This window comes from Cynocephalus volans, chromosome 5, assembly GCF_027409185.1.
Source record: "Cynocephalus volans isolate mCynVol1 chromosome 5, mCynVol1.pri, whole genome shotgun sequence".
Taxonomy (NCBI): domain Eukaryota; kingdom Metazoa; phylum Chordata; class Mammalia; order Dermoptera; family Cynocephalidae; genus Cynocephalus; species Cynocephalus volans.
The window spans coordinates 129,231,022-129,251,959 of NC_084464.1; the positions used below are offsets into that span (position 1 = coordinate 129,231,022).

Sequence of the window (20,938 nt, forward strand, 5' to 3'; positions counted from 1 at the left end):
TAAGAAATAGATAAGTAGAACTGCCTAAATTGTCTTCATCATGCTACTTTGTTATTCAGAACCCTGAGGAAAGTTAAAAGGGATATGAAAGTGATCAACTTCACTAAAGCAAGAAGAAACCAAAAAAAAAAAAAAAAAAAACAGAGAATCAAAGTCTACTAGACAAAGAAAATACACTTAGCTCAAATACAAATGAAAAAAATGTCCTAATTAACATGGAAGGTCAACTAAAATGAGAACTACATGCAATTTTCATTCACTCTACAGACTTTAATCAACTTCAGAACTATTACAAGCATACAAATTAGGTTTATTTTAAAAACATTATAACTCTTCCTCTCTTAACGTTGAAAAAGAGCACTTGTTTCCTTGCTCAGCTTAACTCCAGTACAGTCAAGAATTATACTTCAAATGTAATCTGGGAAGACTGTTTTTTCGGCTCTACAGCTTCACAGATCTTAATAGAAATACAACAAATTAACCACACATATTAAAGTGAAAGTTATTTGAATAAATATGAACTATAAGTTACTTTAGCCTATGTTAAGATCAAATGTTCTCATCAGAAAGAAATGAAAAACCTTTGTGATTTTGAATATGCTCATTACCCTGATTCTATCATCACACATTGTATATATACATGAACTGAAATATAACTCTGTACTCCATAAATATGTACAATCAATATGTTTTGGTTTTTTAAATCCCTTAATTAAAAAAAGAATTTATTACATTTATGCACCAGAAAGCAAATACAATAAAGTCAAATAATACACAAGTTATACCCTGCTTCTGAACAAGACTGAGTAGTTCCAATCAAACCCACCTTCCCAAAGATAGCAGTTATTAACTACAGAATTTTAAGCATTAATTATGACAGCAAAAAATAATAAAAAGATCACATATGCTATATGATCATAATTTCACACATATACATATACATATACATATACATATACAGGATGTACACATAAACATTCTACATACACATAAACATAAACTCATGGGGGATAAAAAATAACATCAAAATATTAATGGTGGTTTTCTTCTGGTTATGAGATGTGTGATTTTTACGGTTTTTTGATTCATTTCTATTTTTGTACACTACACATGCAGTAGTTTTAAAATAAGAAGAAAATGAGCATGAAAAAAATTTCCACTTGAAAATACAAAAAGAAAAATACTGAGAAAAATATCTTTCAAGAATCTGACTAGAAAAATTACACTCCAAAATAATTACTGTTAATGTATATGTAGAATTTTTTTTTTCAAAAAAGCCCAAAGAATATCATGTGAAATATGCTATGTAACTGGAAATATCTATATAGATATAGATATATGGAAGAAATTTTTTAGAGTAGAATGTTTTACTTCCTGATTTCATCTATTTTCTTTTTTTTAAAAGCTATTTTTACCTTTGCATAATTATCTTCTACTTTAACTCCAGTATAATTGTTAAACCATGCAAAGTTCAAATAAGATTGAAAATAAAAGAACGATGGGCCGAGCCCGTGGCGCACTCGGGAGGGTGCGGCGCTGGGAGCACAGTGACGCTCATCCCGCGGGTTCGGATCCTATATAGGAATGGCTGGTGCACTCACTGGCTGAGTGCCAGTCACGAAAAAAAAATAATAATAAAAGAACGAAGTATTGAGTTATTTCTTATGGTTAAAATGATGCTAGAGATTAAACTTTAAGAGGCTATTCTAATTACTGAATGTCTATCACAGCATAGTTCTACTCTAGGCACCATCAGGAAAAGAAAGAATACTACACACTACGTAATTACTTGCCTCCTTTCCTTGATATTCTCCTACTAGCCTGTCTAGTTTTAACCAAACCTTCTACTCTGTGTTCTTTTCGGAACATGGTAACTCCTATTTCAGCCACTTTATTTCTACATACTTGTACTCTGGTTTACCTGGTTCTCGCTTTCTGTTCTCTCTCTACACTCTGCAATTTCTACCTATAGTCATGGCATAAAATACCATGAATCAACTAAATGCTATATAATGTAGTACCACAAACCATATAATTCACTCTCGTTCTTTGCAGTACTGGCTAGTAAAATGACAAAGGAATAATTAAAGATCCAAGTTTCAAACCATTCACATTACCAACAGAATACACTTGTTACTTCTTGGGATTATTAAAACCCACTTTCACTGTTTCCAAATATGTTCACAAACATGCATTATTTTGGTACTTACAAATACCTTCTGGGAAAGGAAGGACAAATACAAATGTTCTGATTTTGCCTTTAAAGAAAGAGAGGACCATTTGTTCAGTCATGTAGTATAAGTGCTAGAATCTAGAGCCTGAGTCTTCCAAAATAAAAGCTCCCTGGTAAAAATGCCTCCCTCAATTGCTTCTTTTTCTTCATAAGACATTGGGGGAGGGGGGGAAGGAATTCCTTTTGATATGCCTTAAAATATCAAATTATTTACAGGCTGTACATATTTTCAGACTCTTGGGAAACACTTAGTAAGTTGTAATGTTCCTCTCTAATACTAGCTGGACAGATCAGGGAAAAAAAATCTTTGGTCTTCCAAAGATTTGGTATTCACTTCACGGATGGACAGCAAATTCCCTTATGCTTATTTTGTTGTTTAATAATGTTTGCTAGTCAATATTTTGTTGTTTAATAATGTTTTTGTGCTTGTTTGTTTACTCTGACCTATGACTTTACTTGGAATAATCAACAATGAGTTACCAGAAATGAGGAACACAATGAAACTCTAAGTCTTTTATCTAAAAGCTGTTAAGTATATGGAAGAAAAAGGATGGAGAGAATTTGCCAACCCCTGTTCCATCTGGATGGAAACCCTTGCAAACAGGGCTTCAATCTCAATAGTGTAGCCAGCAGGACACCAAAAAATGGATTTGTCTATTCACAGAAAAAAAACTACAAACATCATTCTTGGCAAGTAAAAAAATTCACAAAATAATCCTTTACTAATAAGGAATTTTAAACCCTTAAAACTCTGAATATGGCTAACTCTCTTCAAGGTATTGGAAATGAAACTAAAAGGGCACAGAGGAGACTTTATAGAAAGACATCATCTTTGACTGAATCAGTACAAGAGACCAGACCAGAAGATGAGCAAAGTGGGAGTGCTGTCCCCCATTATAAACTCAACCTTCCTCCAAGGACTATGCCTTAAAGAACTGTACAATTTTGTACTCCAAAGAGTTCTGTTAACTATTTTGGGATTTTTCTGATATTCAGTGTCTAATATTTTCCTAGAGAATCACGCATATACTTACACACAGACATATATAAACATACATGTATATTACAATTTTAAAGGGTTAATAAACCCCCTGAAGCACATCTATGAATCCCTACGTTTAAAGGTCTGCATTTGATATTCAAAGTAGCTTATAAACCATTAGTTACCACAATACGTACATGAGATACTTAAAGAGCAGAGAGAATTAAATTAACCAATGCATAGGTAGAACAGACAATATAACCTAATTCCTGATTAGAACAAGAACTCAAAACTAACAACCTGGGCATAGCTCCAGTAGCTGAAACTCAATTTTTCAAACGTAGACATTTGCTGCTGCTGGCCCGAGGGCATTTGTATAGTAACACTCAGTTTTTGTAGTGCAAAATACTTTTAACAATTTTACTAGTGCCTCAATATTTTAAATGTTGTTGCTTGTCTTCTTCCTTTGTCTTCATAAAACATTACAGGCTGCAGTTGCTGACAACATTAAGTAAAATCCATGGAAAAATACTGTACTTCATAAGAAAAGAAATGTTAAAATAAGAATGATCACAAAGTAATTCAGTAACTCAAATGGAATAACTGTGTAAAAACAGTATTAAAGAGTTAAGAAATAATAAAACTTTTTTCAAACTATTTCCATACCTCAATAGTCCATACCTTTGTTAAGAATAATATTGGAAAAGTTTGAGTTGACTTACAATACTGTTTTATAAAAATCATTTTCAGATATCATTATGTGTTATAGTGCAAAGCACCTGCACTCAGTGAACAATGAAATAACAAAGGTAATTTTCTGAATTGGACATAAATTGATTCCTAATAAACTACTGAAAAATTATAAGGAAAAATGCGATTTCTTGCTTTAAAAAAAAAGTAAATGAAAGGAATTCAAATCAATTTCTTACAGATTAATGAGATTACTAACCAGCCATGTCACCTTCGGCCAGAGGGAAGAAGGCAAATAATATTTATTAAGCTTAAGCTACGTGCTAGATACTACCAGATGCTGCACAAACATTATATTTCATTTCAGTGGTACAACAAAATTGAGAGAGAGAGAGAAATCTTATTATTCCTCATTTACAGATGGGAAAATGGAAGCTCAGAATGGTTATGCGTCATGACCAAATCACAAGGACAGAACCTGGAATTTAATTCAGCTTACTCTGGTTCCTGTGTCAGTTTATCTACTTCTACACAACTTTTTTTTTTTTTAATTTGTAGAATGAAAAGTTAGACTAGAGATAATCTCTAAGGTCTATTTCAGAATTAATGGAAAGTCATTTGGATGATAAGGGAATTATGACCCTTAATACAAGGAATTACACAAGGAAAATTGAGGAATGTGTCTTTTATAATAATATACTATCTTTTTAACTATACATTGTGTCCATTAAAAAAAAGGACATGATAAAACCAAGGTCTACGGTTCAGATGCCCAGACTGGCCAGCCACCAAAAAAAGGACAGTAAATATTTTAAAGCATCATGAAGGAAACCTACACAACAATTAAAAATCATTTTTGTTAACTACTCATTCCTCTTTATTCATTCTACCCTAATGATTTCTTGGGACCTGAAGGCGTCCAATTCCTAAACATAGATGTGAAGCATTTAAAATTCCAAAAAACTTTAGGACAACTGCCATGGTTCAGCAAAAAACTGCTCAGCCTACACAAATAAGAGAGTAACAGGAAAGCTGTCCTATTTTTTTAAATAGACCTCAGCACAAAGTGTTCATTAGAGAGAAACTTGGACTTTATGATGAGGAATGTAACATGTAACAGCAATAGTCAGCCCTTCACACTGGCCTGTTGTCTTCATTGATTTTAATTTTCAGTAAAACAGAAGAAATAGTCACTTCTAGCAAGCTAAGGAGAGTCTGCTTCTTGGTATCACTGGCAATGAACACACCCAAATTATCCAGTTTAAAAAATTCAAAATCAGTCCCTACCATGTAAAACCAAGTTTTATTGTCACAATTACAAGAGTACTTCAAAAAGTTCACAGAAGGACTGTATTATATTTCAGTTCTATCTTTTTCATGAACTTTCTGAAGTACCCTCATATATCCTTAACAGCCAAATTAATCATAAGACATGACATTTTAAAAAATATCACTTTCCAATACTGCTGCAAAGATCTACACATCCAAAGATTTCACATAGCGTACAGAAAAAGCACAAACACAAACAATGCACTATTATACTGTTATATAGGGTTGGAATTATACCCACTTAGACAATCCTCTTAACCAGATCCATCCATTTATCTACAGTGAAATGCCAGTCTAGCAACAGCACAATATATTAACAGTGGTTAAATTCAAATCACTTTCTAAAATACTCCCTTTTTTCTTTTGCACCAGTATTATCATTCCATTTATTGATATAAAAATAAGTTGAGCTTCAAAATAGTTAATATTTGATTTCAAGAAAAAAGTTGAGAAAAGCTCATTCACATTTTTAAAGATTTTGAGTTATTCATTCAACAATTATTTATTACAGGCCTATGTGCCAAACATACTGCTAAAGTGCACAAAAGTGAAAGTTGATATTGTTTCACCTTATTCTTAAATGTAAGCGTCAATTTCTTAACTCTATTAAGTCTGTCAAAAATGATGTTCTTTCATGAATACTAACATATCCTTTAACATTCTTTTAGATATCACTTTTTTAAGTCACAATAGTGACGTCAAAATTATTAGATTACATTCACATAAGTCTCTTTTCAGTTTAAAAAATTTTCATTTTCTATAAAATGCTAAGTTAAATTACTTCTTAGCCCTGTAAAGAGTAAAATACTAGAACCACGAGGAAAATAAAATACTCAAATGCTTTCTACAGTTACTACTGAATTTATTTCTAAAACATTTCAGAGAAGGACAATCTGTTGCAGTAGCTACTATTTTAGGAAACACATTCCTACCCGATTAGGCTTGATCATTACCAACAATTAAGTCAAGAACACAGTTTCAAATTAACTTTTTCATTTTTTTAAAATTATCCCTTTCTCATTCAAGAATAACTTTGTCTTGACAACTGGTTTCAGGTGGACTTCTAATCAATACATTCCATACACAGGTGTATCCCACAAAATTTTCCCTTGTGTAACATATTTATCAGTAGAATGTTTCTTGGTTTAACACCCAAATTTAGTAGAGATATCTCTCAACGCATAACTTAATAGAGATATCTATTAAGCCAATATTTTTAAATTGTTTTTTCCTGAGAAAATATTTTTACTTATGACTGAAAACTAACACAATATGTAAATAAAACTACAAATGGAAATAGTTGTGAGTTACATTCAAATACAGTTAGTCAAATAGAATAGTGTAGATATTTTGATAAGCTTAGAGTGACAACTGTAAGATGAGTGCTGTTATGCAATGAATACAAAGCAATCCTGTAACAAAAATGAAAATGTTCTACACATTGTACCACCTACTTTGAAGGTCTATTATATATGTTGTGTTTTAGTTACATTCTAATGAACTGGTCAGGCTTTTTGGTTAGAAGTCTTAACACATTATCATTTTTCCCATGTAAAATAGGAAACTGACTCCCTGTTAGCATGTTCACACAGAAAATCTGATTTTCAGAAACAGATTTTTGACAATAAGTGGAGACATCTGTAATCTAAATGATAATCTATTATGTGCCAGGGAATATAGAGTAATTCTGTCTTAAAGAAAAAAGTGTCTAGTTTCAGAATGTGAAAGAAATTAGAAAAAGACAAAACTTGAACGGACATAAGAAATTGTGAAAAGTTTGCAGAAAGAAATATATTTGCCTTGAAATATAACACCTGCATATAATGAGTTTTAAAAAGAAGCAATGAACTGTGTTAAGAAACTTTGCAAAGTTGGCTCAGTTTTGATAGGCTTATTTTGTTATTTATTTTTTTTTAAGCTTTCACTGCCAAGACTGCTACAGTAACACCAGAATGGAATTAGATTTTCTTTTTTTTTTTTTTTTTTTTTTTTTTTGTCTTTTTCGTGACCGGCACTCAGCCAGTGAGTGCACCGGCCATTCCTATATAGGATCTGAACCCGCGGCAGGAGTGTTGCCGCGCTCCCAGCACCGCACTCTCCCGAGTGCGCCACAGGCTCGGCCCGGAATTAGATTTTCTTGCTGTTAATATAACAAATTAATCTTAGTATTTTCAGTCTCTTCTTAACAAGATGTTGTAAAAATTATTCCTAATCTTTTGTTTAAACTGAAGAGAGATTCTGTTATCAGTCGAGAATAATTTTTGTGCATGTTGGGAAAAAAATAGGAAAATGGTCAGGGTCCCTCAGATGTTTAGAATCTTGCCGAGCATTTGCTGTAAATACCCTCAGGTGTTCCTTGTTACTATTTAATGTAAGTGCATATGGGTACCCAGGTGTCCAGGGTTGTGGACTTAAGTATAAAAGACTAACAGCTCTGATCCACAGCGCTTCTCAGAGTTCTCAGAGAAGCTGTTAGGACAGTTGCTCCTAGATCTGAATAAAACCTATTCATTCTTCTATACCGATGGCTCCCAGGACCCTCTTTTTTTCTACTACCTAGCTCACAGACCTGCGTGTGGAGGGCTTGTGACCCAGTCTGTGCAACAGACTCGAGGGGTCTGTAAGCCCTAGCTTTACAGTGCATTAAGTTGATTTTATTAAGGTTTGGATAACTAAAAACAAAACTTCACTTCTTGAAGAGAGATGTTTCCTTATTATTGTGTAACCTTTTGCTATTTTATTTTTAGATATTAAAATCAATTACTATACTAATATAATTACTATTACAATGAGTAATATTAGTAATATTAAAATACTGATATTATTCCTTATTCTCAGACACATATGCCACTAAGTTAGTCAAGTGACCAATCTCTAACTCTTTTGATTTTTTTCCTTACATGTTAAGACTGTAAATTCAGAATATAATAATTTCAAGACATCGTTTTTCTAAACTGTCTTTGGAATTTCCTGTAGGGCTTTGGACAACCACAAAGATTCCTGTTTCCTTACCTTGAGACAAAAGATCCTAAAAAAAAAATTAAACTTGTTTGGTATGCTCCATATTTCTAAGTTAGCTAGACACCGTTTTAAGAGTTGCATAGGAAGAGCTTCAAATCAGAGAAGTTCAACCTTCCATGCATTAATTTTCTTCAGGTAAATGTTATCAATATAAAATATGTATCCAAGATAATCCAATTTACAAGAAGAACCTGAAGATCTGGTAATATTCCCACTGTCCATATATTCTTATCTTCAAGGGAAATATTAACCTAATTCTTATGAAATAGTTAAGCCCTGTACCCTCATAGAGAATATTTTTTTTCTATTCTCTCTTCTGATATTGTTGATTACTAAATAAATTAACCAACCATTCATTCCTTCAGCAGGTGATTTCTGCAGGCAGAGCCATACTTGCATGAAGGTTCTGCTATAAATTGTAGGTTCCACAAATCAGATCCTCAAATAATGGCCTAAGTGGAAAGCACTGGACCAGGTACTTCTAACTATGATGTCTACAAGGACTACTAGCCTCAAGTGTACAGGCTTCAGAGCTGATATCACTTACATATCAACCAGAATGTACCAGGATACTAAACCACAATTTCCAGGACTGATGACTTTAAGGAACACACTGCAATACCAAACTCAAGAGACCAAGAATTAGTTAAGTCTAACTTAAACTGATGAGGGGAATCTAATTGTGATTATTTGTTTGGAAGATTATTAGTATATTTTTAATGTTCTATTTTTTGACTGGTATGTGATCAAGCTCTTTATTTTTCTTGATTTATCTCTAATACTTATTTTAATAGAATCTTAATTGATATCCGAATAACCCCTCAGAAATTCAGGATACATTTTTTTCTAAGTTTACTTTTAATGGCAAAGTAGTTAACAGGATAAATATACTAAGAATGTGCCTTCATTTTAAACAAATATAATTTGACAAATCAACCATGCAAACAAATTGTTTGAATTTCATGGTGTGTTATATTTAAGAAGAACTTTTTACTGAAGTGCATATGATAGGCCTGCCAAAGGGACAAAGACCATATTTCATTTGTGGAACCAATCAATACCTTCAAAGCCTTCCCAGTAATTGGGTCTGTTACCTTGTCTAAATTTATAGGGTTCCAGCCTGCAGGGAAGTAATCTGGCAGGATAAGAAGATCAGCTGATTTGGGAGATGAAAAAGAAAAGAATTCACCTACATTTATAAGAATTTCAGGTAAGTTGCTCCTGATGGAGATGAATATTTTGAGTTTGGTTTCTCGGCTTCTGAATAAAAGGGTAAAGGACAGAGTTTTGTTTTGTTTTTTAACTTTGCAGTAATAGAGGCTATTGAAAATACAATCTTAGATTTCTAATGAAATCTCCAAACAGAAGTTAATTTTCTGCTTAGTAATTGTTTAATACTGTATGACATGACCTTATAGAAGGCTTAAGCTTATCAGTAAACACTTCTTGCTACATCTATTTAAATGAATCAGACCAAGACAAAATGAGAACGGCTTTTTTTGTTGTTTCTAACAAGAATGATCTTTGGAGAATATTTATGATCATAAGGAGAAACTTAAGGAAAAATATTCAAAACTTGGAAGGAAGCAAAAGAATGACTGCATACTTTTCATCAAAGAAGTAACTAACACTTTAAAAGCATATAACTTTGTCTAAACTACTATTTACTATTAAGAAATTTTATAACTGTAAGAGATAAAAAAAAAAACTCATAGCAATACAAATGATACTCATATGATAATAATGCAAATAAATTTTATCTAGTAGAGATGCAAATGATTTCTGCCTGGTAGTAAAGACAGCCTCTAGGTTTCACTTGTATTGCCCTATGGGACGAAAATAAATGTAGTATACAATTCAGGAATCTTATTCCAGCATTCTTTCTTTCACTGACTATAAATGCTTCCCTTGCTCCTGTAATCTCTTGGACCAGAGTTACTATCCTGGCTAGTTCCTTCATTAACGAATTAAAGGTATCTTTAGCATGTGTTCTTTCACAAATTATAACACCTGACTCTCTTTTAGGTTTTGAGTTTTCTTCATAAAGTATGTTACCTTATTTGTTCTATGTCATAAATCTCAGGAGGAAAACAAAAAATACAAAAATTCTCAAGAGTAACAACTGCAGTTTAAAAAGGTAAAATAAGTTTACTAAGGGCAGGAAGATTTCCTGCTTCTCGTACAAATTCAGTAAATGCAAGAAATCAAAGAAAAATTGACACTAGGCTAAACAATGCATTAGGGCATACCATTCTCTTCTAATAAATGTTTTGTCTACTCTTGTAAATCCCACAGCTTTGAAATCCCACTGCCAACAGATCCATCCTGTCCTATCTTCATCAAATAGTTATATAATAGGCCTGTTAGTTGCCTGCCCAACATCCACCCCATCCTTGTTCATTACAAGCTGTCTGGCCACCTGTATCCGGGAAAAATGGCCTTGGTCTTAGCTCCAGCTGGAGAAGGAGGGTGGGCCAGACAACATAAGCCTATCATGGTAGTCTTATTCTTCCTATCACTGATTTAGGCATGAACATGTGACATAATTTTGGCGAACTGGACATGAAGATAAGTCTGTTGATGGACATCTCAAAAATTCTTTGTGTGTTTGCATGCATGTATGTGTATAAAAGACATAAGGAATAAACAACCAACAACCTTTTTCATCAGGATATTGTCATGTCTGATTTAAAAACCTACAATAGCTGTAGGTGAGGGGAGCTAGACTGTGGTTAAAAAAAAGATGACCTAGGACTAAAGAGAGAAAAAGAATCTGGATCCTTGATGACTTCACAGAGCCACCAAATCAGCAAATCTTGGACCTCTGGTTGTGTGAAAGTAGCTTTCCTTATGATTTAAAGATATTTTGAGTTGTTTTCTATTACTTGCAGCTGTAGAAAGCATAAGAGATAACTTCTGCTACACTTCCTAGTCAACCTGAAGCTTTTTGAAGAGAAAAGAGATTCTCTAAAGAATCTCTTCCTACATTTGCTTATGTACAGTTCAAAAGTTAAATCTTTGTCCTATATCTTCACATATGTGGATTCCTAGCCTTGCTTTTCCCAAAACATAAAATCTCTTGCAATTTACTTAACATCTTCTGAACATCAGATCCCTCATCTATAGGATGAGCTTAATACATGACCCAAAGGCCTTTTGTGAGAATTAAATAAAATTATCAATTTTAAAAATTCCTGGGATTAGATAGAAGTAATCAGAGAAGTACTTTTTAAGTATCCAATAAGTCTGACCTAGCATGAATAAAACTCACACACTCAAAACATAATTTTTGGATAGCCAAATTTTCCACCCTACCTTCCTACTGAAATCACCGACTATTAAAGAACTGAGGGGGTCCTCCTACTGAAATCACCAACTTTTTTTTTTTTTTTTTTTTTTTTTGTCTTTTTCGTGACCGGCACTCAGCCAGTGAGTGCACCGGCCATTCCTATATAGGATCCGAACCCGCTGCGGGAGCGTCGCCGCGCTCCCAGCGCACACTCTCCTGAGTGCGCCACGGGCTCGGCCTGAAATCACCAACTATTAAAGAACTGAGAGGGTCAAGGAGAATATAGAAATATGTACCCAGCTTGACAAAGTTTCTGGAAATGTCCTATTTAATTTTATTCTCATAAACCTACAAAAAGCAAGTCAGCATGTTTTTAATTGACATCACTAGGTGAAAATTCTGTGATGCTATGGGCATTTTTAAATTGTCACACATATGCTCCTAATATATAAAACATCCACCTTTCCATGAGAAATATTTCTCAGCCAATAATTTCCTCTTTAGGGGAGGGAGAAGAGGCCTTCACAAAGTGCCATAGTATTCTCAGCAGAAGTTAGGTAATTTAGAAAAGTGAGAGGCTTCCAAGATTTTAAAGCATCTTTTATATGTAATGATAATCTAATATATAAACATAGCTCTAGACTTCTCCTTATATTAACTATATGAGAGCATTAACATATTTATTTTTAAATAAGCCCTAATTAACTTACCTTTTGTTGCTTTTTTTTTGTATATTTATTTCCCTGGCATCCTTCCTGTGTTCAAAAGATAATAAGCTTTTAAACTGAGATAGTCCCTAAGCATCAGGAGGCAAGTTTGTTTTAAAGAGGAAAAGTATAAGGTCATAACTGTACTGTCGGTCACACTCCTCTCAAGGAAAAGTAATTTTGTTTCTTTGGACTATGTATTGATTTAAAGGTATATGTGAAAGGTGACTGTATAGTCTTTGAAATTACTCTGTATTCTTATCTCTAATTCACTTAGAAGGTTGGAAGTTCTCTAGCATTGACATCAATATTAATTTTTTTCTTTTCTTTTTTTTTTTAATACCAGGCTGTTTTTCCCCCAGAGATATATTGAGACATATCTAACTTAGATCCATTATAAACCTGAAATATCAGGGGAAAAAATTCCTGTCTCAGCATGCCATTTCTGTCCACTGTAATTTAGACATTCTTCATGCTGCATTTATGTCCACAAGGGTAATAAATAGTCCTTACATTAAAAACTGCCATCATTAAGTGGCTCACCATTCTAGTAGTCCATTACAGCCTTTTCATTCTCTCACCCTGCACTGCCTCCAACTCCCACTGCTTTTAATAAGCAACTCAAATGTGGTAAGCTGTCTTCTTTGTGCCAAGGGCAGAAACACCAACAGACACATGATAACATGGTTTGGAGGAGCACAATGACATAAGCCCATAATTCTCATCCTAAAATATCCCACTGCAAACAAAGACTTAAAATTATTTTCAAAACCTGGATTTTAGTCTGATTCCTTCGGTCCATGAATTTTTCTTCTACCATATGTGCTCTAATGAGACAGCAGATAATATATGTGTTTCTAAAGGTCTGCTTAGACACACATTCAGCAACTGTTCATCAAATAACTAAAAATAACATACAGGTAAATCAAAGAAAGGGCAAAGCTCCTCCCCAGGGAGTGAGAACATCACGGAAGAAATCCTAAAGCTCAGAAGCAGTTCTAACCAACAGTGAGTCTCAGATTCCATTTCCCATGAAGAGTAAGAAATTGTCATTTAAAGCTTTCAAATTTGGGCAGGGGTGGGGGATGGGGGCAATGGTATTTTAGATGAAGTGGTGGAAAATGATTGTGGATTAAACTGAATAAATTATATAGCTCATTATATAGTGGATTTAAATGTCCATGCCCATGTTAAGAAAATGTTTTGGCTCAACTACAATTATAAAGCACGATGGTATGTGGCAAGAGTAACTCTGATTTTAGACAGACCTAAGTTCAAATTCTGTCCCTGTGCAGCTTTAAGCAAGTTATTTACTCCACTTATCTCTAAAATCTCACCAATTCTGTAGGGTTCTGGTGAGGATTTAAAACCATATATCATGTCCCTAGTACAGTAAAACTCATTAAGTTACCACTAAGTGGTAGCTAATAGTAGTGCTTTCATTTCAGAGATGTTTATCTGAAAGTGCTTCAGTTTGCAAAATCATTCCTTTTAAACTGTTCCTTGGAGCCTTACATCTCTAAGTATTTTTCACAGAAGCCACCCTACCCTGAAGGAGCTGGGGTAATGGTGAGGAAGGGGAAAGGACAGGGATGTATGGAGTTACAAAGCTAGTAGGTTCTAGGATGGTTAATTCCTTTTTATCGATTTTACACATTTGAGTACTGGAAAATATTGTTTTTTAAAAATACTATTGTTTTAAACAGATATCTCAAAATCATTAAACAATGCATAGCCTTCCACCTTTAAATTTCTGTGTTTCTCAGGCTCCTTGGAATCTAACACCTGTATCCAATACTTAGAGGTTTTCCCATCTGTTAGTGAACTGATGGTAAGCCATTTTCTTATCCTTTCTCCCTCTCTCCTTTTCTCTCTTCCCTTCTTCTCCCTACTGCCACCCCATCTCTCAGTTCCCCTGGGACAAACATATATGTTTCACACATATATGACCTTTGGTTGTTTTAAGAGATAATGCTAACTAGATTGCAAAATAAATAAATAAGTAAACATTTTGCCCTGATTTTCTCTATCTTCTAACAGAAAACTAGCCATAGTATTAGCAACTCAATATCTCTTTACCAACATTATGTGTACCTACCTTTATTCTACTGCTCTCTGCCATGTTTTGTCTCTGGCAGATTTGCTGTCAAATAATTCTGTTAATTCAGCTATCTGAGATTTTTGGCAGTTATGACTTTGTAAAAATATATGCTTTATTATGAATTGTCTATAATAGGGTGATGAAAATATTAGGCACAGTTAACCACTAATTTTAACGAGTGATTACTGTTCCCAGAGAGATAGACTGTAGCTTAGAAATGGTAAGTGGACACAAAAACTCCCTTGAAATTTCTTCTCAGATGTGTTAAAATGTGTTACACATATACAAAATATTATTTTAATAAATTATAACTAAATCTTTTATAAACCTAAGAAACTTGTATTATTAAGTAGAAAACATTTATAGGTAAAATATCAGCTAAGTTATCATATGCAAATTGTGAACAATAATATTTTATTTAATTTTCACTACATCACACTATCAGAAAAAAGCCAGGTACAAAATCGTGTGACCCATGTACACTCCCTACTGTATACACAATCCCATTGAATCTCTCCAAAACAAATATTTAAAGAAGGCAAACCTTATTTTAACAACCTGGATAATAACTCATGTTTAAAATGTAAGAAAAAAAAAAGATACATACTCCTAAAAGTAACAAGTTATTATAAAGGCACATTTCTTAACAGCATTGGTCATTCCTCTTCCTTGTCTGTGTAATCTAATTTGCTTTCCAAATTTTACTTTGGGGGCTTGACAATGGTGTAGAATTGGGATTTAGTAGGGCCTTAAACTATTGAATCACACCTCGCTAATTTTTATAGGAGAGAGGAAACAGTTTCTTACTTCAATCTTCAAATCAATTTAATAACAGAGGGCTCTTAATTTGTACTGTATATACAGTGTGTGCACTTTAAACAAAAAATGTTGTACATTGATTTACATTATTATCAGTGAAAACTACCAGATTGAAGGTGGGATACAATGTAGTCATAATTTTAAATACTGTCAAATGGGTACTCCAGAGACGTTAAAATTCAATTAGTCACTTTACAAAAAGCTGTTAAAAAGAAAAAGCTGTTACAGTGAAAGATAAATGTACTGAGATGTCAATCACTATCCCTACTCTTGGATCTAGGACAGAACACACATTAAAATGGTCAAATGAATTCATGAAAACAAAGTCATGGGCACAGATGTACTTGAGATCAAAGAACAATTTCTAGTTCCACACAACATGTCTCACTCTCTATGGGTTTTGTTTTGGTTGTTTTTTTGTTTGTTGGTTGTTTTCATATAACAAATTTTTGAAGAGTAGAAGATTGGGATTAATTTGACAAATAAAGGACAAAATAAATGAAGTAAAAGAAATACAAAAATGGTACTCTCTCAGTAGTATTAATAATATTTAAACATATCCAAAATAAATAGGTGATATTTATATAGGCAAAGCTGGATATTAATAATTATGTGAAGGTCTTCTAATTACATAAAAATTTCAACTCAACATAATGTTTGGGAAATTTTTCTTTAATTCAATTAATTTTCTAAAAGGAGAAAAAAATTTTGTTGTTTCACCTTTGACCTAAGTATTTTAAACCCTACATTATAGAAGTTGGCATTTTTGTCAAAGTAAAATGAAACAGTGTCTTGGAAAATCGAAGATGAAAACATATGCTCATGGCTCATGAAGACATTACAGCCTAGTGGAGAGAAGGACATATAAAAAATGATACTATAACAACAGCTGCAACTGAAATATGTACAAAGTACAGTGAGGAGCATATTTGGATACGAGGATAGAAGAAATATAAGAGTTCCAAGCCAGTCAGAAAAATCAGCTCAAAGCAGATAGAACTTGAGTAGCCATAGTGAGAATGGGTAGGAATTTGGCAAATAGGTAATGTATGAAGAAATGTCTAAACAGAGGGAAGATGGGATATTAGGATGTTTATATATTGGTTTTCATCCACAGTTCCTGACCTTCTCCTGCCCTCCTTTCACCTGCTCCTTTTTCTCTCTGAACCAGGAAATTCTCTGACCTATCTTAGCTAATTGTAGGTAACAGGACTCCCATTTTAGGAGGGGACCCACCCCATACCCAGGAGGGAGGAATGCTACAAAGAACCTGAACAAATAGGTCCTGCTGGGTTTCCCCACCCAGTCTGTTAGTGTAGATCATACTCTCTTTGTCAAATCACTTTTCTGCATGGTTGTCCATACTTCAAAATCATGCCTATGTAATGAAACTTCCATTAAAACCTAAGAACACAGGGTTTGGAGGGCTTCAGGATAGGTGAATACATGGAGGTTCCTGGAAGGTGGCTCGCCAATAATCTAGGCCCCTTCCCCATAACTGGCCTTCTGCATCTCTTCGTCTATATCCTTTGTAATATCCTTTATAATAAACTGGTAAACGTAAGTGCGTGTTTCCTTGAGTTTTCTAAGCCACTCAAACTAATCGAACCCAAGGAGGGGGTTGTGGGAACCCTGATTTATAGCTGGTTGGTCAGAAGTTCCTGAGACCTGAACTTGCAACTGGCATCTAAAGTGGGGACAGTCTTGGGGACTGAGCCCCACTGTGGGATCTGACCCTATTTCCAGGTGGATAATGTTGGCATTGAATTTGATAGAGGACACCAAGCTTGGTGTACACTGGAAAACTGCTTGCTCATTTGCTAGTGGTGAGAAATTTCCATACACTTGGTTACAGAAGTTCATTTTTGTGATTGTGATTGTTGCTGAGTAAGAGTATAGAAGAAAGACAGTATGTGTTTTTCCCACTCAAACAAAAGAGAACACACAAAGACCCAAAGATGTCAAAGAACGCAGCATATTTTAGTGTGGGATAAGGGATCCAGGATGGTGGGAAAATAAGAGTTTACATCCATTTGAGGTCTCCCATTATATATCTTTTATTGTAATCTATCACATTTTAATTATTTTTATAGTTTCTTGGTAGTATCCTGATGAGCCCTGGTTATTTGTTTTTCTGTCAATTTTTATTAGCATGTACAGAAAAGTACACAACTCACCATTATACAGCTCAGTGATTTTTTTTACAGTTTGAGCATATCTATGAAAACACCATCTGAAAACAGAATATTAACCAGCATCCAAAAGCCTCCTTCATGCCATCTTACAGGCACTAACCATCACCCATCTCCAGTCTCTCCTGCAAGTAAATAATACCCTAACTTCTAACATCATTAATTAGTTTGGCCAGTTTTTGAAATTTATATTAAGAGAATACAGTACATACTCTTTTGTGTCTAGTTTCTTTCCCTTAACATTATGTTTGTGAAATTCATCCATATTGTTATATACAGCAATAGTTTGTTCATTTACATTGTGATGTAATATTCCATTAAATGAATATATCACCATTTATTTATCCATTGCACTGATGAGAGACACTTGAGTTATTTCCAGCTTGCGATTATTACAAATGCTGATGCTGTAAACATTCTTGCATGTGTCTTTTGGTGAACATGTGTATTCAGTTCTGCTAGGCTTTTATTCAAGTATGGATTTGCTAGTAATTAGGTTGTACAAAGTGGTTGCACAGATTTACATTCTGACAGTAGCATATGAGGGTTTCATTTGCTCCACATTCTCACCAGCACTTCAAATTATGATGTTCATCCTTCCACTGATTTTGTAGTAGCTTCTCACTGTGGCTTTAATTTGCATTTCCGTGATGACTGAGTTGAGTAGGAACTCATATTTTCATATGATTTTGGCCATTAGGACTCTCTCATGAAGGACTCATTCTTTTGCATGCTATTTTTAAAATATTTAGCAGACCTTTCAGTCATCAACACTGTAACCTGACAAAAGTGTTATGTGGGGCTAGGAGCTGCTACAGAACATTTTAAGCAACTATTAATAGCACTGTACCTTCCCACAAAGAGAAATAATTTTCTTCTTTTCTCTATTCTTCTCTCCTACCCACCTTCATTTTTCTTTTATTCTAGTCTATTTATTCACCCCATCCTTCTTTTCCCCCTCTTGGCTTACAATCCAAAAAGATCAAATAAACAGAAGCCAGTCAACAGTGAGTGCTGCATGGAGGTCATTACCAAGCTTGCATTAGAGAGTGAGAATTCCTACTTTAGAGATGCCACATATTTTTGTTTATTTTGTTTGTTTTTTCTAAGTAAATAAAAAAAGTAAGCATGCCTACTTATTTATTTGAAAATAAAATGATCATTCATAAAACTTTAATAGGATAAATCTAAATGTCTCCCTTTTGCCCATTTATGAGCAGATAATGTTGTCAGCTCTTTAAAGGAATATCAGAAGGAAAATGGGGGGAAAAAAGTAGTATCTATTATGAAAAGAGAAGAATAAAAGAAGAAAATACATGTGAGTGCTTTCTCTCATCTCTCAGAAGACTATATAGTTACATTCAGCAAAAATAAAGTAGCCATGACCTTTTTCACTCCTCTGCATGATTAATTACTTAATGTCCTATTAATTGGAAGACATGGCTGAATCTCAAACACTTTCATTCTCTGTGCATATCATCCTGTCCTGTAACCACCGATTAAGCTACTCATCAAAGGTGAGCCAACAAGGTCATCTGAACAGTATCTCTTCAGCTATTCATTACCCACCATCAGTGGTAATTAGCAATGGTAACATTTCCATAAATCAACATCTTTCTGATTATTCTCTGATGATAAACATTCAAAATGTGTTCATCCAGCCCACCCCCCTTTAATTTTAAATAAAAAATTCAGTCTAAATATACCACGGAGAAAATTCTGCTGAAAAATTACTGCAGTTTCTCAAATTAAGATGTGCCAGGAAAATAACATTATGTACTTTTGAAAGAAAAATACAAACTTATGCACAAAACTAAATGAGTCTGGTGACAATGCAGGGGTCAAATGTGCAAAGCAAAAGGTGTCAAAACTATATAGCACGAATTTATTCCTCTCCAAAGAAAATCATGGCTCATTTCAGCCTCAGAAATAACCACCTGCCTACTCAGCCATTGAAAGTGACAATTTAAAATTAAAAGCAGATTCAACTCATTGTACTATCAAAGTACACGTCAGAGATGGGCCAATAAAACACTTTCCAAAGGATATATTTACTGTATTCATTTACAAATCAAAATTTGAATATGTAACCTTTAGGTTTTGTTTTATTTGCTTTGTGTACTTCTGGTATGTTGTTGTTCATTGTTGATGTTTTTACTTCTTTTTTGTTTTAAAATCATATTAATTAGCAAGTTCAGGAACTCTACTGATAAAGATTTCTCTCTTCGATCACAGGAATTGACATTTTCACCTCCAGTGACTATGTCTAAAATTGTCATATCTAAAATGCACACTCATTTTAAAAAGGACTTTCTGAATTTGTAGAAAAATTATAAATAATTTTAATAAAATACTGAAAAAACACGTTAAAACCTAAATTATTAGTAATAGGCAATAAGCACAATTCATGATTACTTACCATAATAGAATGATTATTTACTGTATTGTGTATGTGATATATATAATATATAATTATGTACTATACTTATTTTATTTTTTCTTTCTAAATATTGGAAAGCAAATAGTTTGTTCTCTTTAGTGTTGTACTTTTAAATTCCTATTTACATTTTCAAGTTTTAAACTTACTTTTCTTTTGGTGGCTGGCCAGAATGAGGAACCGAACCCTTGATCTTGGTGTTACAAGACTGCACTCCAACTAAGCTGACTAGCCCAATTTTTACACTTTAATAAGTTATTGCTAAATATATATGCATAGAACTTGGAATTAGATCCAAATTAATATGTAAAATTGAAAGCACAAATATTAGTCCAATTTTGTATAAAATGGTATGTAGATATTGATATCTTATGCTAATACGTTTTTTCACAAGTAAGAAAAAACACAACTCAAATAGCTTAAAACCAAAATCAAAGGGTATAACAAGGTCTGAGTAGAGAATAAACAGGTCTCAGCCCTATTTCTCTACAGTTTGTGCAGAAAAGACCTGCATTTGACCATTTCTAGGCTGCCCCCTCGGAGCTCATGGTCACTGGGAGACAACCTCTCTCCTCACCAATCTCAGTGGATCACACCTGTTTAAATTAATTGGATAGCTAGCAAATGAGTTGATCCCATGTTAAAGATTATTTTGAAAGAACTTGTTTTGCTTTCTTTAACTTTAGTTTTTGGTTTATCATTTTGATGTTTTATTAAACAGGGGGGAAAAAAACCTGTAATACTCATTTTTCCCCATCAAAGGCTGACATAAAAAAGCTATAGTCAGCATTCTTGAAAAATATAGGATTATAGAAAGTTATTAAAGGGAAGGCAAAAAATACTTCAGTGCTCTTAGGTGTGGTCCAGGAGTACAATAAATTAGCTTATTATAAGAATTAAACTATTGTTATTATACCTAAAATAAGAAAATGCTACATATTCCAAAGCTATTCCCCAAACACTGAGTAAATAGAATCATTCTCACCTTGAGGCATCTCAGGTGGAAGATAGTGAGGCTCTTGAGCACTAACGTGGACCCACTCAAAGTCATCATATAGATCCTGGTGGTAATCACAGGCCCCTGGACCATCATCAAAAGTACAGCCACCTAGAAGGGAAAAGAGGACTACTGTTACAT

At 33.7% G+C, this 20,938-nt stretch overlaps 1 protein-coding gene across 6 annotated transcripts in view; it reads right to left on the bottom strand.

Annotated features, from left to right (window-relative positions):
• The window catches only part of PTPRK (protein tyrosine phosphatase receptor type K), a 558,957-nt gene that overhangs the window by 420,196 nt on the left and 117,823 nt on the right, over window positions 1-20,938 (bottom strand). For all 6 annotated transcript variants that reach the window (XM_063096107.1, XM_063096103.1, XM_063096106.1 and 3 more), the window contains exon 2: window positions 20,786-20,908. In XM_063096107.1, the coding sequence (XP_062952177.1) occupies window positions 20,786-20,908 (123 nt within the window). The remainder of the gene's footprint in view (window positions 1-20,785; window positions 20,909-20,938) is intronic.